Source organism: Bombina bombina, chromosome 2 (assembly GCF_027579735.1).
Source record: "Bombina bombina isolate aBomBom1 chromosome 2, aBomBom1.pri, whole genome shotgun sequence".
NCBI lineage: Eukaryota > Metazoa > Chordata > Amphibia > Anura > Bombinatoridae > Bombina > Bombina bombina.
Genome location: NC_069500.1, coordinates 108100712 through 108126334, shown reverse-complemented (window position 1 = coordinate 108126334; position 25623 = coordinate 108100712). Strand labels below are relative to the sequence as shown.

The 25623-nt window shown below is 38.2% G+C and overlaps 1 protein-coding gene across 1 annotated transcript in view; it reads left to right on the top strand.

Moving 5' to 3' along the window:
• Nucleotides 1-25623, top strand: part of CPLANE1 (ciliogenesis and planar polarity effector complex subunit 1) — a 319607-nt gene that overhangs the window by 264272 nt on the left and 29712 nt on the right. The window contains exons 50-53 of the mRNA XM_053699673.1: nt 3380-3532; nt 3751-3872; nt 23565-23654; nt 24988-25128. Coding sequence (XP_053555648.1) covers nt 3380-3532; nt 3751-3872; nt 23565-23654; nt 24988-25128 — 506 coding nt within the window. The remainder of the gene's footprint in view (nt 1-3379; nt 3533-3750; nt 3873-23564; nt 23655-24987; nt 25129-25623) is intronic.

Below are 25623 nucleotides of genomic sequence, written 5' to 3'. Positions count from 1 at the left end.
CAGCAAGGGAATTATATGTCCACAATAGATTTACAGGATGCATATCTGCATATTCCGATTCATCCAGATCATTTTCAGTTCCTGAGATTCTCTTTTCTAGACAAGCATTACCAATTTGTGGCTCTACCGTTTGGCCTTGCTACAGCTCCAAGAATTTTCACAAAGATTCTCGGTGCCCTTCTGACTGTAATCAGAGAACAGGGTATTGTGGTATTTCCTTATTTGGACGATATCTTGGTACTTGCTCAGTCTTTACATTTAGCAGAGTCTCATACGAATCGACTTGTGTTGTTTCTTCAAGATCATGGTTGGAGGATCAATTTACCAAAAAGTTCTTTGATTCCTCAAACAAGGGTAACCTTTCTGGGTTTCCAGATAGATTCAGTGTCCATGACTCTGTCTTTAACAGACAAGAGATGTCTAAAATTGATTACAGCTTGTCGAAACCTTCAGTCACAATCATTCCCTTCGGTAGCCTTATGCATGGAAATTCTAGGTCTTATGACTGCTGCATCGGACGCGATCCCCTTTGCTCGTTTTCACATGCGACCTCTTCAGCTCTGTATGCTGAACCAATGGTGCAGGGATTACACGAAGATATCTCAATTAATATCTTTAAAACCGATTGTTCGACACTCTCTAACGTGGTGGACAGATCACCATCGTTTAATTCAGGGGGCTTCTTTTGTTCTTCCGACCTGGACTGTAATTTCAACAGATGCAAGTCTCACAGGTTGGGGAGCTGTGTGGGGATCTCTGACGGCACAGGGAGTTTGGGAATCTCAGGAGGTGAGATTACCAATCAATATTTTGGAACTCCGTGCAATTTTCAGAGCTCTTCAGTTTTGGCCTCTTCTGAAGAGAGAATCGTTCATTTGTTTTCAGACAGACAATGTCACAACTGTGGCATACATCAATCATCAAGGAGGGACTCACAGTCCTCTGGCTATGAAAGAAGTATCTCGAATTTTGGTTTGGGCGGAATCCAGCTCCTGTCTAATCTCTGCGGTTCATATCCCAGGTGTAGACAATTGGGAAGCGGATTATCTCAGTCGCCAAACGTTGCATCCGGGCGAATGGTCTCTTCACCCAGAGGTATTTCTTCAGATTGTTCAAATGTGGGGGCTTCCAGAGATAGATCTGATGGCCTCTCATCTAAACAAGAAACTTCCCAGGTATCTGTCCAGATCCCGGGATCCTCAGGCGGAGGCAGTGGATGCATTATCACTTCCTTGGAAGTATCATCCTGCCTATATCTTTCCGCCTCTAGTTCTTCTTCCAAGAGTAATCTCCAAGATTCTGAGGGAATGCTCGTTTGTTCTGCTAATAGCTCCGGCATGGCCTCACAGGTTTTGGTATGTGGATCTTGTCCGGATGGCATCTTGCCAACCATGGACTCTTCCGTTAAGACCAGACCTTCTGTCGCAAGGTCCTTTTTTCCATCCGGATCTGAAATCCTTAAATTTAAAGGTATGGAGATTGAACGCTTGATTCTTAGTCAAAGAGGTTTCTCTGACTCTGTGATTGATACTATGTTACAGGCTCGTAAATCTGTATCTAGAGAGATATATTATAGAGTCTGGAAGACTTATATTTCTTGGTGTCTTACTCATCATTTTTCTTGGTATTCTTTTAGAATTCCGAGAATATTACAATTTCTTCAGAATGGTTTAGATAAGGGTTTGTCCGCAAGTTCCTTGAAAGGACAAATCTCTGCTCTTTCTGTTCTTTTTCACAGAAAGATTGCTATTCTTCCTGATATTCATTGTTTTGTACAAGCTTTGGTTCGTATAAAACCTGTCATTAAGTCAATTTCTCCTCCATGGAGTTTGAATTTGGTTCTGGGAGCTCTTCAAGCTCCTCCGTTTGAACCTATGCATTCATTGGACATTAAATTGCTTTCTTGGAAAGTTTTGTTCCTTTTGGCCATCTCTTCTGCCAGAAGAGTTTCTGAATTATCTGCTCTTTCTTGTGAGTCTCCTTTTCTGATTTTTCATCAGGATAAGGCGGTGTTGCGAACTTCTTTTCAATTTTTACCTAAGGTTGTGAATTCCAACAACATTAGTAGAGAAATCGTGGTTCCTTCATTATGTCCTAATCCTAAGAATTCTAAGGAGAAATCGTTACATTCTTTGGATGTTGTTAGAGCTTTGAAATATTATGTTGAAGCTACTAAATCTTTCCGAAAGACTTCTAGTCTATTTGTCATCTTTTCTGGTTCTAGAAAAGGCCAGAAAGCTTCTGCCATTTCTTTGGCATCCTGGTTGAAATCTTTAATTCATCTTGCCTATGTTAAATCGGGTAAGACTCCGCCTCAGAGGATTACAGCTCATTCTACTAGGTCAGTTTCTACTTCCTGGGCGTTTAGGAATGAAGCTTCAGTTGATCAGATTTGCAAAGCAGCGACTTGGTCCTCTTTGCATACTTTTACTAAATTCTACCATTTTGATGTATTCTCTTCTTCTGAAGCAGTTTTTGGTAGAAAGGTACTTCAGGCAGTGGTTTCGGTTTGAATCTTCTGCTTATGTTTTTCATTAAACTTTATTTTGGGTGTGGATTTTTTTCAGCAGGAATTGGCTGTCTTTATTTTATCCCTCCCTCTCTAGTGACTCTTGTGTGGAAAGATCCACATCTTGGGTATTCATTATCCCATACGTCACTAGCTCATGGACTCTTGTTAATTACATGAAAGAAAACATAATTTATGTAAGAACTTACCTGATAAATTCATTTCTTTCATATTAACAAGAGTCCATGAGGCCCACCCTTTTTTGTGGTGGTTATGATTTTTTTGTATAAAGCACAATTATTCCAATTCCTTATTTTATATGCTTCGCACTTTTTTCTTATCACCCCACTTCTTGGCTATTCGTTAAACTGATTTGTGGGTGTGGTGAGGGGTGTATTTATAGGCATTTTAAGGTTTGGGAAACTTTGCCCCTCCTGGTAGGAATGTATATCCCATACGTCACTAGCTCATGGACTCTTGTTAATATGAAAGAAATGAATTTATCAGGTAAGTTCTTACATAAATTATGTTTTCTTTCATGTAATTAACAAGAGTCCATGAGCTAGTGACGTATGGGATAATGAATACCCAAGATGTGGATCTTTCCACACAAGAGTCACTAGAGAGGGAGGGATAAAATAAAGACAGCCAATTCCTGCTGAAAAAAATCCAAGATATTTTAAAAAATAATAATATTTTGTGTCCGTACTACCTATTATCAGTGCTGAAATTGAAAGTAATGAAACTAAAGGCAGTGCTGGAAGTATCCCACAATGTTACAATGACATCCAGTACTTAGAACCACCTTCATATTTTCCTATCTAAATCACGTGTTTCCTTTTTTCTCCGTATAACACTGTTCTCCAACAGAACTTTATTGGCTGAACATCACAGCAACAGAGTCTCTGATGCTTTAAGTCTCATGCAAGAGATGTTGTCAGAGGCTAAGCATATTCCTGTAGCAGATCCCACAACCATTTCCACCTCATCCAGATCTCCACGTTGTGTCTCATCATCTAAAAGGTGAGTGACCAAAAAAAAGATCAATTTCTCTTTAATATATGATTATTTTTGCACTAGCCTTTCCCATGTTTATTACATCTAGTCTATTTTGTTTTTTCTGGGAGCTTTATGCACTATACCATTAACGGATAATAAAAACACTAGGAGAATTCCTGATAATTTATATATGGACACACAAAGCAGTGCGTTACTTTAAGAAGCTGTTTTTTGGATTTCAGATTTTCTTCACCTAAAATACGCAGCTCATCTACAAGTCAAATCGAGAAGAGGAGGTCCGTTTTCAGATCTGGACTTTCTCAGCCAAGATTAATGGCCCCACCGTCACGACTACAGTCTAGAGGTAGTAATCACCTAACTAAATACCTGATGTATTAGCATTCATTTGTCATATCAACTATAAATTGATGTTGATTCAAAGTTTTTAATGTGAAAGAAGTGGTACAAAATAAGCATAAATCAGGAGAACGTTAGCAGAACATTAAATAAGCAACATAACCTTATCTCAAGAGCACACCAGTAGATGACTAGATTCAGTAAACTTCTATCTAGTCTGGTCCAACCTTTCTTCCATATTACATTACAGAATCTATTTATCTTTGTGACTCTATAGAATAACATAGTTGCCACCTCCACTTAAAGGACCAGTACATACAGTAGATTTATATAATCAACAAATGCATAAAAAGACAAAGCAATAGCACTTAGTCTGAACTTCAAAAGAGTAGTAGATTTTTTTCTGACAAATTTCAGTTATGTCTATTTCTACTCCTCCTGTATCATGTGACAACTATCAGCCAATCTCAAATGCCTATCCATATATTCTATGTATTCTTGCACATGCTCAGTAGTATCTGGTGACTCAAAAATATAAATATAAAAAGACTGTGCACATTTTGTTAATAAAAATAATTTGGAAAGTTGTTTAACTCATTAAGGACCGGGCATTTCAGACAAAAACTTCCCCAAAAGACCAGAGCATTTTTAGCATTTTTGCCATCACTACATTTAAACAGAAATAAAGCCTTCTTTATATTTACCTATCAAAACTATATATATTTTTTTAGTAGACAACCCAAAGTATTTATCTAGGCCCATTTTGGTATATTTCATATCACCATTTCTCTGCCAAATGCGATCAAATTAAAAAAATCATTAACTTTTTCTCAATTTTATGTTTCTAACTGAAATTATTTACAAACAGCTTGTGCAATCGTGGAATAAATGGTTGTAAATGCTTCTCTGGGATCCCCTTTGTTCAGAAATAGCAGACATATGTGGCTTTGACATTGCTTTTTGGTAATTAAAAGGCTGCTAAATGCAGCTGCGCACCACACTTGTATTATGCCCAGCAGTGAAGGGTACAAGCATTAGGTAGCTTGTAGGGTTAATTTTAGCTTTAGTATAGAGATCAGCCTCCCACCTGACACATCCCACCCCCTGATCCCTCCCTGACCCCTCTCAAACAGTTCTCTTTCATCCCCCACCCCCCAAAGGTCACCCTCATCTTAAAGGGGCAGTCAACACCAGAATTTTTGTTGTTTAAAAAGATAGATAATCCCTTTATTACCCATTCCCCAGTTTTGCATAACCAACATTGTTATATTAATATACTTTTTACCTCTGTGATTAACCTGTATCTAAGCATCTTCTGACAGCCCCCTGATCAAATTACATTTTATTTATTATCTATTGACTTTCATTTTAGCCAATTAGTGCAGTGTCTGCCACAAGCCACAGGCGTGATCACAATGTTATCTATATGGCTAACATGAACTAGCTCTCCCCTGTTGTGAAAAACAAACAAAAAGAATGTGATAAGAGACGGCCTTCAAGGGCTTAGAAATAATCATATAATCCTTTCTAGGTTTAGCTTTCAACTAAGAATATACCAAGAGAACAAAGCAAAATTGGTGGTAAAAAGTTTTTTGTGGACTTGACTATCCCTTTATGTACTGGCAGAAAGTCTGCCAGTATGAAAAAAAGTTTTGGTTTTGTTTTGTTTTTTTATATATATTTTCTGCTGGGTAGTATCCCCCTTACCTTCCAACCTCCCTGATCCCCCCCCAAAACAGCTCTCTAATCCTCCCCCCTCTACCTATTTCCCGCCATCTTAGGTACTGGCAGCTGTCTGCCAGTACCCAGTTTACTGCAAATTAGGCACACAAAAAAAAATTAAAATACCCATTTTTTTCTGTAGTGTAGCTGCCCCCCTCAATACCCTCCCCCTCACAGATCCCTTTCCCTCAACGGATTCCACATAGTATCCCCCTCATCCCTCCTTCCCACTCACTGTCTTCTTGTTTTTTTCTTTTCTTCAACATCTGAAGCACGGCGTAGCGGTCCCACCCGTTGCCACCCTCCTCCCGCCCCCTCCAGCAATGGGCCGCCCACCCGCCTCCCTTCTTAATCTCCCACCCACCAACGATCGGCACCACCACTGTCTGATGCGGAGTGGCCCCCTCTGCATCGGTAACTCTGCAACTCTATTTCTGCAGTGCCCCACTCGTGTGGCATGCAGAAATAGCGCAATCTCACTATTTTTAGCGAAATCGCGGAGAGAAGCCCAGGACTGCAACAACGTGCAGGGTACATCACTGGTCCTTAAGGGCATAAATTCCAGCGTCGTACTGGGTCATTAATGGTGTTAAAACAGAATGATCTATCTGAATCATGACAGTTTAATTTTAACTTGAGTGTCCCTTTAATGTTTCGCTTGAAATTTCAGAAAACAATGGAAGGGAAAATATGGACAAGTCAAGGGAAAAAAGGTTATAATGTTGTAATCATATGTTATTAATCGGTATAGCCTTACATAAAATTAGGTGTTCATCTTATTATCCTACACTTAACAAACCTTTATCTCCAAGAACAGTTCACTGATCACATAAGCATTATGGATGCTGGCCCAGCTCTGAATCCAATCCAAACCATTGCTTCCTATCAGCCACTTGCCAGAAGGGTTTATATAAGACATCAGTATTAGCATCCATTTAAATACATTAGAATTTTCTGCATGAAAACTTTTGTATATAATGTGGATCATCTTGGTTTTCTGTGCCATTTAATTATATTGAGCAGGAAATGAATATTAAAACTTTTTTTTTGAGGAAATGGGAGAAAATAATTAAAACGTATCCTGAAGTAATACAACAATATATTGTAAGTTCTAACACTAGTTATGTAGTGGAAGAACATTTAAAAAGATATTCCCCCAAAGGTTAATTCTTCCTCATTTTAAGGCACGTTAATTATACCTATTATTAGATAACCCCACTTAAATGTTTGGATTTGAAGGAGGGGAGGAAGAACAGGAGGAGTGAGGACATCAAAATGATTACAAAGTCAATTTTTCCCTCCATTGAGGACCATTTACTTGGTCTCTATTATTTCTCTTTTATGCTGTTGTAAAAGTTGAACGTTAATATGTAATTGTATCCTCTTAAATTATTGTAATGTGGATGTAAGTCACTCTGTAAGCAGTAGGTTTGTAAGCATTAAAGGGACAGTCAACACCAGAATTTTTGTTGTTTTAAAAGATAGATAATCCCTTAATTACCAACTCCCCAGTTTTGCATAACCAACACAGTTATAAAAATACACGTGTTACCTCTGTAATTACCTTGTATGTAAGCCTCAGCAGACTGCCCCCTTATTTCAGTTTCTTCTTAAAGACACGATGAGTCCACGGATCATCTTCATTACTTATGGGATATTCACCTCCTGGTCAGCAGGAGGAGGCAAAGAACACCACAGCAGAGCTGATAAATAGCTCCTCCCTTCCCTCCCACTCCAGTCATTCTCTTTGCCTACGTTAGTGATAGGAAGAGGTAAAGTGAGGTGTTAGATTAGATTCTTCAATCAAGAGTTTATTATTTTTAAAGTTGTGCCAGAGTGTGCTGCTTTGTTCTAGGGTGTAGCCGTAGTCCATATCAGTCTCTACAGTAGAGCTATTGGTGGCTTTAGAGCAATGGGAACTGGTGGGACATAATTCTCACTGCGCCTCCCATAGATTTATGCTGCCCTTCTCCTGATAGCCTAAGCAATACTTAACTCAGGCTTTATCATCTTCCACAGGGCTATGGGAGGGAGAGGACCTCCTAAACCTGCTGAGCTGCCCTGCTGTCGGGCAGAATATAAAGGTAAGTGCTATCTTTTTATTCTGGGTCTGAAGCACACAGAAGGATTCAGGACAGAGGAAGTATAGCACTTTACTGGGACATATATCTCCTATATACTGCTTTAGGAGGATTTTCTGACAGCATGTTTATTATAGCAGGCACTGGGGCGAAGGAGAGTGGCTTTGGGGGGCATTGAACCGAGTGGACACCATGAGGGATAATGCCCTGTGGCAGTGAGGGCTAAACCACTTAAAATATTGTTTTTATGGGCTGGCTCAGTTCAGTTGTATGAGCCGTTTGTGTTGTGCACATTTTGTAGCTTTCACTCGTATTGCAGTTTGCCCCCAGGTTCAGAGAGGGTTTCAGTGACATCTCCCTGTAGTCTATTTCTAATATAATGATGGCGACCGGGAGAGCATGTATATTACGCCCACGAAGGGCGGGGTTTAGTTTTGGCGCTGTTTCTTTTCAGCAGCGCATATTTCTATGTCTTTTTTGCTATGCTGCAGGCTCTGGGATGTGAATATCACGCCCATGAAGGGCGGAGCTATGTTTGGGACTTATTCTGCACTTGCTCTTCCGTTCAATCAGAGTTAGAGTGGTTCTGAGAAGGAGCCTCAGCAAGTATCCTTATTACTTACTAGCTAAGCACTCTGTATTTTATCCCAGGTGGGTCCGGATAGCGCTACAGCCGTGCTCCGGATCTGTTTACAATCTGTCATGTCTTTCTTAAGAAGAGGTACATGACGTTTTAGGGATGTATGAACATTAGGAACCTCATCAAGTTAACTGAGTTTTTCAGTAGTTGTTCCTCTGTTTGTGTGCTAGTCTAAGCACTTTTCTGCTCGCAAGGATAAAAAGGTTACTGTTTTAAATTTAAAGAGACAGTAACATTTTTATCTGTTAATCTTAATTGAATTACTTTCACTGTTTATTTGTTTAATCCATCCTTTGTGTTGTAGGATGGAACAAGAACTCCCAAAAAATGAGTTACCTTTTAAATTTAAAGAGACGGTAACAGTTTTATCTGTTAATCTTTATTAAAGGAATTTCACTGTTTATTTGCTTAATCCATCCCTTGTGTTTTAGGATGGAACAAGAACACACATAAATGAGTTTAATTTTTAAAGAGACAGTAACGTTTGTGTAAATTAAAAAAAATAAAAGGGATTCTGTATTTTCTCCTATAGTGTCCCACAAAATGTTATGGCCCACATGCAGTGCCCTGCGCTTCCTCTAACACTCCATTTGGATTTACTTTGCATTTCATGCATAAGTTTTACCACAAGGTAGAATACATTACTAGAGGAATTAATTTCAATCAGTTAGGGTGATTGATTTAATAGTTGCTATCCCAGCCGTTTCTTCCCTATTAACGAAAGGAGGAAGATACTTTGGGATTATCTGATAGAGAATTCTCAGGCTCAGATGGAATACTATCTTTATTTGATCCTGAGGTTGTTTTTCTCTGTTTTTTAGCTTGATTGCCTACATTTGTTACTTTAGGAGGTTTTAGCTACCCTGGGCGACTCTGACTCTGCTGGTGTTATCTAGTGCTTCCAGTAGGTTATTAAGGAATGGAAGAACCGCATTCCCTATAATTAAAAAATATATTTTCCATAGTCGGCTTAGCTATGGAGGTTGGACAAGCATTCACTAGGGTGGATGGAGTAGTTTCCAGCTTGTCCGAGAGAACTACGATTCCCTTAGAGCAGAGCTTTCCAAACTTTTCATGTTGGTGACACACTTTGTAGACCTACATCATTTCGCGACACATTAATTCAGTTGTACTAGCAAAAAGGAGGTTAAACTAACTTGTTTTAAAAGATACAGACACATACATAAATTATATAATAACAAAATGCATTTACATACAAGTAACAGTAAGTATGTGCAAGCATTAAAAAAAGTTTAATAACACCAATAGCTACTTACTATTTTAATGGGATGTATGAGGTTGATGGAATGAACACAGTTTAGATAAAGATACTCACATTTCATCAAGCATTTTTAATCTTCCACTTCCTATCCATATATCAAGAGCAGGAGCAGCAATGCACTACTGGGAGCTAGCTGCAAAAAAAACCCACTGACTTCAGCTCAGCGTTTAAAGCTGCCACCCTCAGCGCTCTGTGAGTCTGACTGACTACTGCCTGGGCTGCAAACACACTGCTGTCCCTCTCACTGTCTACACTTGCAGTCACGAGCCTATTGAAGAGACTTCATGTGCAGTCAGGAGCCAATGTGTCGCCAAAGCAGCCAATGGGAATAGTTTCAGTTCCCACTGAGCTGTGCCAATTGGTTAAGATTATCTGTGACCCACTAGGTATCAATCACGTGTCAACCATGTGATATGCGTAGCAGGCAGGTGGAAAGTCAGAAACCAAAAAACAATTAAAAAAAAAAAAAAAAAATTAAAAAAATTGTGCTGAAGCAGGGACACACCTACACACTGCTGCCGACACACTAGTGTGTCCCGACACACAGTTTGGAAAGCACTGCCTTAGAGGATAGTTGGGTTTGAAGATCCTATGGATAAGAAGTAGAAGGGGACGTACACCAAGGCTTATAATGGCATCCAGCTGTGTACTTTGCTACCGTCACTAGTGCAACGGCATATCTGATGCTTTTTCTGATGCTGCTAAGTCAGAATCTTTCCTGGATAAGGACCCAGGATAGGATGAAAGCCTTTGAGTTGGCTACTTCCTTTACTTCAAATGTTTCCCTTCAAGTTATCATTCTGGGAGCATAGGTTTCAGGGTTTTCTGTTCCTTGATGGGATCTGGCTTGACGAAAGTTATATCTTTTGGAATTCACTTAACGTGCTGTTGAATTGGACACAGCTTGAAGGACTTGCCTCTGATCCGGGACAGGATCTTGTAGAGAGCAGAATTCCGTCTTCGCTCAGATTTTGGTTTGAGATGTTCAGGATCCCTCTGCTATAGAAATAGTGCCCCAGGGATACAAACTGGAGTTAAAAAATGTTCCTCCTCGAGGAAGATTTCTTCTTTCAAGATTAACTGCAAACCACATAAAAAGAAAGGCGTTCTTACATTGTGTAAGAAACCTTTCCTCCTTGGGAGTGATTACTCCCGTTCCTGTACAGGGTTTTTATTCAAATCTGTTTGTAGTTCCCAAGAAGAGGGAACTTTCAGACCTATTTTAGACCTCCAGAGTCTGAACAAGTTTCTCAGAGTTCCATCTTTCAAGATGGAAACTATTCGTACCATTCTTCCATTGATTCAGAGGGTCAATTTATGACGACAGTGGACTTAAAGGATGCATATCTACATGTCTCTATCCACAGAGATCATCACAAATTCCTACGGTTTGCCTTTCTGGACAGACACTTTCAGTTTGTGGCTCTTCCTTTCGGGCTGGCCACAGCACCCAGAATTTTCACAAAGGTTCTGGGGTCTCTATTGGCGGTTTTAAGAACGCGGGGCATTGCGGTGGCGCCTTATCTGGACGATATTCTAATCCAGGCGCAATCTTGTCAACAAGCAGGGTCCCATACCGACATTGTACTATCCTTCCTGAGAACTCACGGGTGGAAGGTGAATCTGGAAAAGAGTTCCTTAATCTCGAAAGCAAGGGTGACTTTCTTGGGAACTGTAATCGATTCTATATCTATGAGGATTTTTCTGACAGAGGTCAGGAAATCAAAGATTCTAGATGCCTGTCGAGCCCTTCAGTCCAATCCTCGGCCGTCAGTAGCCCAGTGCATGGAAGTAATCGGACTGATGGTGGCGGCAATGGACATCATCCCGTTTGCTCGGTTTCACCTCAGACCTCTGCAGTTAAACATGCTCAGGCTGTGGAATGGCGATTATGCAGACTTGTCTCCTCGAATAACCCTGGAACAGGAAACAAGGGATTCACTTCAATGGCGGTTGTCTCTGGATCATCTATCCCAGGGAACATGCTTTTGCAGACCATCCTGGGTGATTGTGACAACAGATGCCAGCCTTCTAGGGTGGGGAGCTGTCTGGGGTCCTCTAAAGGCTCAGGGAGTGTGGACTGTGGCAGGGTCTATTCTTCCTATAAACATCCTGGAACTGAGAGTGATCTTCAATGCTCTTCTGGCCTGGCCTCAGTTGGCTTCGGCCCAGTTCATCAGATTCCAGATGGACAACATAACGATAGTGGCTTACATCAATCATCAGGGAGGAACAAGGAGTTCCTTAGCGATGACAGAGGTAACCAAGATAATTTGGTGGGCGGAGGCCCATTCTTGCCATCTGTCAGCGATCTACATCCCAGGGGTGGACAACTGGAAGGCGGACTTTCTGAGCTGGCAGACTTTTCATCCGGGAGAGTGGGAACTCCATCCGGGAGTATACTCCAACCTGATTCTCAAATGGGGTCGGCTGAAGTTAGATCTCATGGCATCTCGTCAGAATGCCAAGCTCCCGAGATATGGGTCAAGGTCCAGGGATACTCAGGCGGAGCTGATAGATGTTCTAGCAGTTCCTTGGTCCTTCAACCTAGCATATCTTTTTTCCCCCATTTGCTATTTTTCCTCGGGTCATTGCTCGAATCAAACCAGAGAAGGCATTAGTGATTCTTATTGCTCCTGAGTGGCCACGCAGGATTTGGTATGCAGACCTGGTGGACATGTCATCCCTGCCACCTTGGAGACTTCCGTTGAGGAAGGATCTTCTCATTCAAGGACCCTTCCTTCACCTATATCTAGTTTCTCTGAAGCTGACTGGAGATTGAATGGTTAATCCTATCCAAGCGGGGGTTTTCTGATTCAGTCATAGAGTCCATGATTTACCATAAGATATGGCATAAATGTCTTAATTGGTGTGAATCCAAGGGCTACTCATGGAGTTAGGATTCCCAGAATTTTGTCTTTTCTCCAAGAGGGTTTGGAGAAGGGTTTGTTGACAAGTTCCCTAAAAGGTCTAATTTCTGCCTTGTCTATTTTATTACACAAACATCTGGCAGATGTCCCAGATGTACATTCTTTTTGTCAGGCCTTGGTTAAGATCAGACCTGTGTTCAGACCAGTTACTCCTCCATGGAGTTTGAATTTAGTTCTCAAAGTTCTACAAGGGGCTCCGTTTGGGCCTATGCATTCCTTAGATATTAAGTTGTTATCTTGGAAAGTTTTATTTCTTGTTGCTATTTCCTCAGCTCGTAGTGTCTGAACTCTCGGCGTTGCAATACACTTCGCCTTATCTTATTTTCCATTCAGATAAGGTGGTGTGACGGACTAAACTAGGTTTTCTTCCTAAGGTTGTTTCAGATAGGAACATTATTCAGGAGATTGTTGTTCCTTCCTTGTGTCCTAAGCCTTCTCAAAAGGAACGTCTTCTACACAATTTAGACGTGGTTCGTGCTTTAAAATTTTTCTGGAAAGCGTAAGGGGTCAGAAAGCTTCGGCTACCTCTCTTTCTTTTTGGCTGAAGAGTATCATCCACTTTGCATATGAGACTGCTGGGCAGCAGCTTCCTGAGAGGGTTACGGCTCATTCCACTAGGGCTGTTGCTTCCTCATGGGCATACAAAAATGAAGCTTCTGTAGAACAGATTTGCAAGGCTGCAACTTGGTCCTCTATTCACACTTTTGTTAATTTTTTCAAATTTGATACTTTTGCCTCGGCTGAGGCTGCTTTTGGAGAAAGGTTCTTCAAGCAGTGGTGCCTTCCATTTAGGTTCCCTGTCTTGTCTCTCCCATATCATCTGTGTCCTCTAGCTTGGGTATTGTATCCCATAAGTAATGAAGATGATCCGTGGACTCATCGTGTCTTCAAGAAGAAAAGGAAATTTATGCTTACCTGATACATTTGTTTCTTCTTAGACATGATGAGTCCACAGCCCGCCCTGTTCTTTTAAGACAGGTTGTTATTTTTGTAAACTTCAGACACCTCTGCACCTTGGCTTTTCCTTTCTCTTCCTAACTTCGGTCTAATGACTGGAGTGGGAGGGAAGGGAGGAGCTATTTATCAGCTCTGCTGTGGTGCTCTTTGCATCCTCCTGCTGACCAGGAGGTGAATATCCCATAAGTAATGAAGATGATCCGTGGACTCATCGTGTCTAAGAAGAAACAAATTTATCCGGTAAGCATAAATTTCATTTTTTTTGACAGACTTGGTTTTTAGCCAATCAGAGCTGACTCCATGGTAAATTCACGTGCATGAGCTCAATGTTATCTATATGAAATACATGAACTAATGCATTTAGGTTAGAGGCGGCCTTCAAGGTCTAAGAAATTAGCATATGAACCTCCTAGGTTTAGCTTTCAACCAAGAATACCAAGAGAACAAAGCAAAATTGGTGATAAAAGTAAACTGTAAAGTTGTTTAAAATTACATGCCCGATTTGAATCATGAAAGTTTTTTTTTTGGACTGGACTGTCCCTTTAAGGTATTCCTCCCATAGAAAGTATAGGGAATTGTACATATGAATTTGAGATTAGCCATCTGCTATTACCTTTTCAGTGAAATGTCTATCTCCTGGTCATGAGTTGATTTGCACTATTCAGAAACACAGATACAAAACACGTTATACAAACTGTTTGGGACCGGAAAAGGTTTGATTTTGGAATAGTTGGGATTTCTGAATATTTTTATATTTGCTTCTGTAAAATGGGACAGCTTGGAGAGGACCAAGTTTAAACAGCAATATCTTATATCATTTAGGCAATATGTACATGTCATAATTCAGGTTATAAATGCAACCTAAAGGCAGTTTTATATCATTTTGTATACGTAGCACCATCAGAAAGCCACTGCAGTACTGTAGTCCGAAATGTCATCGTTGTTTAAATACATATAGATTAGCATTTGCATTTTAGAACACAAAAGAAACAAACCAAAGATGCAGGCAGAGAAATTTGTCACTTACCAGTGGGGAAAATTACAATTTTTAATAATTATATAAAAATATATATATATATTAAAAAAAAGTTTGGGATTTGGGAATCTTGTACCTGTATATGAAAGATCCAAATTCTTAGATTACCAGTAATATTTACTCTTTTGTTAGGTCTAAATTAAGTTTGCCAGATAAAGCTTTTTCCATTTCAGTTTGTACACTTTCCCAAAAGGCTATAATCTGTTGTCATATCCCTAAATACATATCTCACCACATCCTCTCCAACAATTACAAGGTATCAGTGGGAACATTTTTTTACTTAAAGGACCATGCTATCCAAATGTTGAAACACTTGAAAGAGATGCAGCATAGCTGTAAAATGCTGACTAGAAAATATCACCTGAACATCTCTATTTAAAAAAAAGGAAGATATTTTACCTCAAAATGTCCTAAGTATTCACACCCCATTGTAAAGGACTTTAGGCAGCAAATCAGTATGCCTGTCCCGGGACCAGCAAGTGAGTTATTTCCCTATTCAGTTTAAGGAAATTTACTATGAAATCTCATGAGATCACAGTAAAAGAGTTCATGACCTCAGCACTGTTGATGCTGATTGGCTGTAGTTCATTTCTTCATTTTTTATTTTTGTTTTACCTGCAGATGAACAGCAGCTAAAATATATAGCTTTTTACACAGCACTTACTCTGGTGAGCTGAGGAAATTGTGAGGTAAAATATCTTCCTATTTTACATATAGATGCTCAGGTGATATTTTCTTGTCAGCTTTTTACAGTTATACTGCATCAGTTTCAAGTGATTTAACATATAAGTATTATGTCCCTTTAAAGGGACATGAAACTCAAAATGTTTCTTTCATGATTGCGATAGAGCATACAATTTTAAACAACTTTCCAATGTACTTCTATTATCTAATTTGCTTTGTTCTATTTGTATACTTTGTTGTAAAAAATGCCTACTATAGGTAGGCTCAGGAGCAGCAATGCACTACCTGTAGCTAGCTGCTGATTGGTGGCTGCACATGTATGCTTCTTGTCATTGGCTCACCTGATGTGTACGTCTAGCTCCCAGTAGTGGATTGCTGCTCCTTCAACAAAGGATACCAAGAGAATGAATCAAATATTTCATTTTGATTATATTTATTGAAGAAGAGTGCCACGCCACCATCTTAAAGACACGGAGGCTTAGACCATCCCTCCAGCAGATAAGTGAGATGGTTTGGCATTCCATAAGAAATTTATATATTAAGCCCTTTTCAATGGCTGATGTACCCTGTATGTCAGTCGTCTGTATTGCTTCCAGGGCTTTAGGAATGCTGATCTTGCCGACAACAATGAGACTGCACTATTTTTACCGGCGAGACCTGCACTACTACAGTCCTGAGAGCGCTACAGACAGTGTACAGGGCACATATACTGTTACAAAGGTGTTATGGATACTGTGACTGTAGATAAGGTATAACAAAGGGATTTATAAGGAGTTACTTGTCTTGTTATTTATTGTTATGATCATATTATTTATTTGTCTGCTACAGAATTTGGAGGCACTTTACAAACAAATGATTAAAATAAAATGAAAAACATAATTTATGTAAGAACTTACCTGATAAATAAATTTTTCATATTGGCAAGAGTCCCTGAGCTAGTGACGTATGGGATATACAATCCTACCAGGAGGGGCAAAGTTTCCCAAACCTCAAAATGCCTATAAATACACCCCTCACCACACCCACAATTCAGTTTAACGAATAGCCAAGTAGTGGGGTGATAGAAAAAGGAGTAAAAAGCATCAAAAATAGGAACTGGAAATATAAATGTGCTTTATACAAAAAAATATAACCACCATAAAAAGGGTGGGTCTCATGGACTCTTGCCAATATGAAAGAAATTAATTTATCAGGTAAGTTCTTACATAAATTATGTTTTCTTTCATGTAATTGGCAAGAGTCCATGAGCTAGTGACGTATGAGATAGTAATACCCAAGATGTGGTACTCCATAGAAGAGTCACTAGAGAGGGAGGAATAAAAATAAAAACAGCCATTTTCCGCTGAAAAAAATTAAATTTACATCCAAAAAAAAATAAAATAAAATAAGTTTTTCTCATAATTGAAAAGAAAAAACTTAAAACATAAGCAGAGTAATCAAACTGAAACAGCTGCCTGAAGAACTTTTCTACCAAAAACTGCTTCCGAAGAGGCAAATACATCAAAACTTTAGAATTTAGTAAATGTTTGCAAAGAAGACCAGGTTGCTGTTTTGCAAATCTGATCAACTGAAGCTTCATTCTTTAAAAGCCCACAAAGTGGAAACTGATCTAGTAGAATGAGCTGTGATTATCTGAGGCGGGGCCTGACCCGACTCCAAATAAGCCTGATGAATCAAAAGCTTTAACCAGGATGCCAAGGAAATGGCAGAAGCCTTCTGACCTTTCCTAGGACCAGAAAAGACAACAAATAGACTAGAAGTCTTCCTGAAATCTTTAGTAGCTTCAACATAATATTTCAAAGGTCTTACAACATCCAGAGAATGTAAGGATCTCTCCAAAGAATTCTTAGGGTTAGGACACAAAGAGGGAACAACAATTTCCCTATTAATGTTGTTAGAATTCACAACTTTAGGTAAAAACGTAAATGAAGTCCGCAAAACTGCCTTATCCTGATGGAAAATCAGAAAAGGAGACTCACAAGAGCGAGCAGATAATTCGGAAACTCTTCTAGCAGAAGAGATAGCCAAAAGGAACAACACTTTCCAAGAAAGTAGTTAAATATCCAAAGAATGTATAGGCTCAAAAGGAGGAGCCTGTAAAGCCTTCAAAACCAAATTAAGACTCCAAGGAGGAGAGATTGATTTAATGACAGGCTTGATACGGACTAAAGCCTGCACAAAACAGTGAATATCAGGAAGCTTAGCAATCTTTCTGTGAAATAAAACAGAAAGAACAGAGATTTGTCCCTTCAATGAACTTGCAGATAAACCTTTATCCAAACCATCCTGAAGAAACTGTAAAATTCTAGGATATCTAAAAGAATGCCAGGAGCATTTATGAGAAGAACACCATGAAATATAAGTCTTCCAAACTCGATAATAAATCTTCCTAGAAACAGATTTACGAGCCTGTAACATAGTATCAATCACTGAGTCAGAGAAACCTCTATGACTAAGCACTAAGCGTTCAATTTTCATACCTTCAAATTTAACAAGGTTGGCAACTGGACATCCGGACAAGATCCGCATACCAAAACCTTTGAGGCCATGCTGGTGCTACCAGGAACACAAACGAATGTTCCATGATGATCTTGGAGATCACTCTTCGAAGAAGAACTTTAGATAATCCGCTTCCCAGTTGTCTACACCTGAGATATGTACCGCAGAGATTAGACAATAGCTAGATTCCGCCCAAGAAAGTATCTGAGATACTTCTTTCATAGCTAGGGGACTGTGAGTCCCACCCTGATGATTGACATATGCCACAGTTGTGATATTGTCTGTCTGAAAACAAATGAATGGTTCTCTCTTCAACAGGGGCCAAACCTGAAGAGCCCTGAAAATAGCAAAAAATATTGATTGGTAACCTCACCTCTTGAGATTTCCAAACCCCTTGTGTTGTCAGAAATCCACAGACAGCTCCCCAACCTGAAAGACTTGCATCTGTTGCGATTACAGTCCAGGTTGGACGAACAAAAGAGGCCCCTTGAGCTATACAATGGTGATCTAGCCACCAAGTTAGAGAGAGTCGAACATTGGGATTTAAGGATATTAATTGTGATATCCTTGTATAATCCCTGCATCATTGATTCAGCATACAAAGCTGAAGAAGTCTCATATGAAAACGAGCAAAGGGGATTGCGTCTGATGCTGCTGTCATGAGACCTAAAACTTCCATGCACATAGCCACTGAAGGGAATGATTGAGACTGAAGGTTTCGACAAGCTGAAACCAATTTTATTTGTCTCTTGTCTGTTAGAGACAGAGTCATGGGCACTGAATCTATCTGGAAACCTAAAAAGGTGACCCTTGTCTGAGGAATCAAGGAACTTTTTGGTAAATTGATCCTCCAACCACGTCTTTGAAGAAACAACACTAGTTGATTCATGTGAGATTGGGCAGAATGTAAAGACTGAGCTAGTACCAAGATATCATCCAAATAAGGAAACACCTCAATACCCTGTTCTCTGATTACAGAGAGTAGGGCACCGGGAACCTTTGAAAAAATTCTTGGAGCTGTTGCTAGGCCAAATGGAAGAGCGACAAATTGGTAATGCTTGTCTAGAAAAGAGAATCTCAGAAACCGATAGTGGTCTGGATGAATCGGAATATGAAGATATGCATCCTGTAAGTCTATCGTGGACATATGACCTTGCTGTACAAAAGGCAGAATAGTCCTTATAGTCACCATTTTGAAAGTTGGCACTCTTACAAAACGATTCAAACTTTTTAGATCCAGAACTGGCCTGAATGAATTTTCTTTCTTTGGGACAATTAATAGATTTGAATAAAACCCTAGACCCTGTTCCTGAAACAGAACTGGTATGATTACCCCTGAAAGCTCTAGATCTGAAACACACTTCAGAAAAGCCTGAACCTTTACTGGATTTGCTGGAACGTGTGAGAGAAAAAATCTTCTCACAGGAGGTCTTACTCTGAAACCTATTCGATTCGGTTTCTTAAAAGGCTTGGATTTATTCCAACTTGAAGAAGGTTTCCAATTTGAACCAGATTCTTTGGGGGAAGGATTGGCTTTCTGTTCCTTATTCTGTCGAAAAGAAGGAAAACGATTAGAAGCTTTAGATTTACCTTTAGATCTTTTATCCTGAGGTAAAAAAAACTCCCCCCCCCCCCGTGACAGTTGAAATAATTTAATCCAACTGAGAACCAAATAAATTGTTACCTTGGAAAGAAAGAGATAGTAATCTAGACTTAGATACCATGTCAGAATTCCAATATTTGAGCCACAAAGCTCTTCTAGCTAACATAGCTAAAGACATAGATTTTAACATCAATATTGATGATATCAAAAATAGCATCACAGATAAAATGATTAGCATGTTGAAGCAAGCGAACAATGCTAGACAAATCAGGATCTGTTTCCTTTTGCACTAAGCTTTCCAACCAAAAAGTTGATGCAGCTGCAACATCAGCCATGGATATAGCAGTCCTAAGAATGTAGCCAGAAAATAAATAAGCTTTCCTTAGATAAGATTCAAGTTTCCTATCTAAAGGGTCCTTAAAAGAAGTACTATCTTCCATAGGATTAGTAGTACATTTGGCAAGAGTAGAAATAGCCCCATCAACTTTAGGGATTTTTTTCCCAAAACTCCAATCTAACTGCTGGCAAAGGATACAACTTTTTAAACCTAGAAGAAGGAATAAAAGAAGTACCAGGCCTATTCCATTCCTTTGAAATCATATCAGAAATAGCATCAGGAACTGGAAAACCTCTGAGTAACCACAGGAGGTTTATAAACAGAATTTAAATGTTTACTAGTTTTAGTAACAAGAGGACTAGTTTCCTCAATAACCAAAGTAATCAACACCTCTTTTAACAAGGAATGAATATACTCCATCTTAAAAAGATAAGTAGATTTGTCAGTCTCAATATCTGAGGTAGGATCTTCTGAACCAGATAGATCCTCATCAGAGGAGGATAATTCAGTATGTTGTCAGTCATTTGAAATTTCATCAACCTTATGAGAAGTTTTAAAAGACCTTTTACGTTTATTAGAAGGTGGAATAGCAGATAAAGCCTTCTGAATCACATCAGCAATACAATCTTTTATATTCACAGGGATATCATGTACTGATGGATACATTCTCTGCATGTAAAAGCTTATCATGACAACTGTTACATACTACAGCTGGAGATATAATCTCCGCTAATTTACAGATTGTCAGTATATGGCTGGGTTATAATACAATTTCTTTAATAATTATTCTTTAAAACAAACCCCCAATAAAATGCATATACAAAACATCTAAAAATGAATATTTTATTCCTAAATTCTTTATATTAGTTAAAGTTATAAACACATTGAATTATATTTATAGGAACCAGATTATGAATCAAACTATATAAGCTTAAACTGTTACAATATTCTATATAAAGATCATAAAAATATTTCTTTACAAATTACCTCATTCACAATAATCTCCCAAATCCGAGTTGCATTAAAATATCACAATAAGATACCAAGGTATGTTTTGTTAACTTCGAGACAAATATAATTAAACTACTTAGCCCACAATTGATTCTATATAACTCTAATTAAAACACCAGAAGTTATATATATTCTTAATGCAAACAGCCAGTTTATATGCCAATTTATCTGAGCTGAAATAAATTCTTATATATCTACAATAAGGTAAATCCTAAAATATATCTATATAGTTGCAAAGATAAATTACTTGGCAAACAAAAGACTAGTTTTAAACTACACAGGACTATGAAACACAAGCTTAAAATACTAATTGTGCCCTTTTAAAATTACTAACTGCAATCTAGTTATAGTTACCAAATATCTTTGATTTAAATATTATATATATATATATATATTTATCAATCGCGTATACTTTACCCAAAATACCCAAATCGATATTTCAGTTTCCAGAATTTCTTGTTTCACCTCATATGAATAAGGGTATTGCCGTATGGATAATAAAAGGTAGCCCAATTTTGCTTATAGTGACTGTGTTCCAAGGCAGCAAAATTATCAGTGAAAAATTTAGCAAATAGCCAGCCAGCCCTCTTCTATCCTCTTGCATGAGGTTATATCACGTGATAATCCCCTCCCTTTATTATTCTAATCATTGGTGAAACGGTATGATAGGCCCTCGAAGCATGTCTTTGGATTGGCTTTAACGGAGCTTGTCTCTGATTCGTCCTTGGATCTGAACATATCATAGGTTATTTTGGGAAACGCCTCCCTGAGCAAGCAAATGTCTTTTGGTTGCAATACCATTTCTGATCTATAGGTGGCAGCAGATACCCAGAAATGCAGTTTTACCATCAATGCTGCTACAGTTTAATATGGATTTATATATATATATATATATATATATATATATTTACAATGTATTATATTTTCTAGTATTAATAAGTCACATGTTTAATATACATGGACCATATTGTGCCATTTTTTCTGATTATTTTAATATGAAACATCAGTATATTTCTAGCATCATACTTTAGAAGATGTTTTAAAAGTTGCATTTTTCCTGAGGGACTAGTAGTATCAATCAACACAATATATATGTCTATCTGACTTATTCTGTATATCAGCTCATTATGGAATATGAGAGTATATTGTTGATCTGAAAAGGGAGGTAGGAGATGAATCTCTACGACCAATAACAAAGAACCTATGAAATAGATCCCCGTGAGCAAAACCATTGCATTCAATAGGTGATACTCCCTTCACATCCCTCTGACATTCACTGTACTCTGAGAGGAATCGGGCTTCCAAATGCTGAGAAGCGCATATCACAGAAGGAAATCAAGCACAAACTTACTTCAGAAACTGAATTGTGGGTGTGGTGAGGGGTGTATTCATAGGCATTTTGAGGTTTGGGAAACTTTGCCCCTCCTGGTAGGATTGTATATCCCATACGTCACTAGCTCATGGACTCTAGCCAATTACATGAAAGAAATAATAATTTATTATTTATGTAGAAATAAAACTTTTTTAAGAATAGAAGGGTTAAAGGGATAGGTAAGTCAAAATTAAACTAACATGATTCAGATAGCGCATGTTATTTTAAGACACCTTTATAATTCACTTCTATTTTCAAATGTGCTTCATTCTCTTGGTATCCCTTGTTAAAAAATAATATGCATAAATTCTACACTAGTGGGAGCTAGCTGCTTATTGGTGCCTGCACACATTTGTCTCTCTTGATTGGCTAACTAGATGTGTTTAGCTAGCTGCCAGTAGTGCGATTCTGTTCCTTCATCAAAGGATAACAAGGGAATTAAAGGGACATAATACTCATATGCTAAATCACTTGAAACTGATGCAGTATAACTGTAAAAAGCTGACAGGAAAATATCACCTGAGCATCTCTATGTAAAAAAGGAAGATATTTTACCTCACAATCTCCTAAGCTCAGCAGAGTAAGTGCTGTGTAAAAAGTTGTTATACTCAGCTGCTCCCAGCTGCAGGTAAAAAAAAAAAATGAAGAAATGAACTGCAGCCAATCAGCATCAGCAGTGCTGAGGTCATGAACTCTTACTGTGATCTCATGAGATTTGACTTAACTCTTATGAGATTTCATAGTAAGCTTCCTTTACCTGATTGGTGAAATAATATGAGAGTTCACGAGGCTCATCCTTTCAGCTGTCCCAGGACAGACACACTAAAATGCTGCTTAGAAATCCTTTACAATGGGAGGTGGCTACTGAGGAACTTTTGAGGTAAAATATCTTTCTTTTTTACATAGAGATGTTCAGGAGATATTTTCTAGTCAGCTTTTTTACAGCTATGCTGCATCACTTTCCAGTGTTTAAACATTTGGGTATTATGGCCCTTTAAGGAAATTTGATAATAGAAGTAAATTGGAATGTTGTTTAAAATGGAATGTTCTATCCAAATCATTAAAGACAATTTTGGATTTTCCTCTCCCTTTAAAACTGAAATATGCATGGGTGCATTTACATTTTAAAAAGATTTTTGCAATGCACTTCTATTAGCAAAAATGCTTCAAGTAAAATGTATTACTGGTCTTCACCAGCATACGCAGATATGCTGTGAGTTCCCCAGCCTCAGACTTAAAAACCCTGCAAAAAAAACTGAGCACATCATTTTTATATGCTTTTGTAATAAATTTTAATGTGCCGTTTCTTTAAAATTACATTTTTTACATTCTTTAAAAGCTTCTAATCACCTGCAGCAAAATAATAATAAGAATAATGTACAGTCGATTCATAGTTATTAAGATGTTTTCTATTTCTTTATATAAAAATATCAGTCTCTTTTTTTTTACCGTCAAGAAAAACATCAAAGTAGATGTTTCATGTTGTTTTGATCTCATTTTGATTAGCTATTTATTTGTGAACTTGATTGTATTATATTTGTTTAGGAACAGAAACATTCTTATTTCAAAAGGGTTCTCAGGATTCTAAAACCAGGGCTAGAAGTGCACCAAGTTACCCCGTGCATGTAAAGTATGGTAAGCTAAATTATCAGTATGTTTCATTTATTTAGGGAATGTTTGTAAATCCTGTTGTTTCTATTGTATTTACCAGATGATTCAGGCTTTCCCACAGGAGTCTCCCCCACCCCCCCACCCCACATTTATTTAACATTTTACTCTCCCTCCACACTCATTTAGCCTATTTTCTAGTCTATCATTACTAGTCATGGCTGAAGACATTTCTGTCCTAGATCATGTTTCATGATAAATCTAACAAATGTACAACTGAATTGAAAACCGTTCCAATGCTTTATGGAAAAGTCAAATGTCCCCAGAAATGTTGGTAAAACATTGAACCCTCTGTGTTAATGCCCAACTTGTGCTGCTGTCCTGGACTGACTCTGCTGGCACAACCTACCATCCTTTGGTCAGCTGAGACTCCTGCATTCCCCACAGACCTACCCTCTTACTGATAAAGACATTTGATTGGCTCTCAGTCCTTGTAACATAGTAGATGAGGTTGAAAAAAGACCGTCCATCGAGTTCAACCTATACAAATCTAACATACTTACAAAAAGCTGCAGTTAAGCTTAAATAATCCCACTAAAAGGTGACACATTTAATACTAGCAATCATATCCATGAATTTTGTTTCTAGACAGAAATGTATCCATTTTTTAGGGTATTGGCATTCACTACCTCCTTTGGTAATGAGTTCCACAATTTTATTTCTCTCACAATAAAAAAAACGTGTCCGTTGCAGGAGATTAAATCTCCTTTCCTCCAACCTTAAATTGTGACCTCTTGTCACAAACAAGACTCCAGATCTTTCAATCTCCATAAAAAGACTAGAAAGTTCATTACAGCAAACAATTCTCACATCTGGTAAATGTCTGAAGCTTAAAGTCCTGTTGGGTGCACTTTTTATGATACCTCTATAATTGAAAATTCTGATGAATATTGGTGCAAGTATTTTATGTTTGCAATTTTTCACTTGCTGAGTTTAAACAGGGGTAGGAGGCAGCGTATGCTGCCAGATTGCATTTACCCGATCACCTCATGAGCAGTAGATCATATAAAGTAACAAAAATATTTTATTTAAAAAATGTTTTTTTTTTAATAGAATTGTAAATGTTTGTGTTGGGTGATTTCATTCTAAATGTGGATCCATGATTTGTGTGTGAATTTATTCCCTTGTTGGTGTTTTCCAGGTTATAAAATTACACAAAGAAAATGTTTGTTTGTTTAATTTTTAAGGTTACTTTTTCTCATATTGGGCCATTTATGCACTAAAATGATTTTCTAAATGTCTTTGTTTGTCTTACCCACATCACAGTTTATTCTTCATTAATGTAACGTTTTCTCTGTAGATCCGTCTTTACCAGGAGACCGTATATCTCAGATCACACGTAGGGGGATGTTGTCAGGGAAGAATAGGGCAAATGTCAATATCAAAAGCACGAAGCCTTTGCCGTATTCCAGTTTAATACATTCTCCATCATCACACCAAGGTAAAGATTGTGGATTCAATTGTTGTTTTTGTAACTGTTCCTATTTAGGTATATGTGATATGCAGATCATAATAATGTTAGGGAGATCCCAACAACTATTATAATGTAGTAGGAGGCGGAACAACTATTATAATGCAGTAGAATGCAGAAAATGTATTATAATGTAGTAGGATGTGCAACAACTATTATAATGTAGTAGGATGTGCAACAACTATTATAATGTAGTAGGATGCAGGACAACTATTATAATGCAGTAGGATGCGGAACAAGTATTATAATGCAGTAGAATGCAGAAAATGTATTATAATGTAGTAGGATGTGCAACAACTATTATAATGTAGTAGGATGTGCAACAACTATTATAATGTAGTAGGATGCAGGACAACTATTATAATGCAGTAGAATGCGGAACAAGTATTATAATGCAGTAGAATGCAGAAAATGTATTATAATGTAGTAGGATGTGCAACAACTATTATAATGTAGTAGGATGCA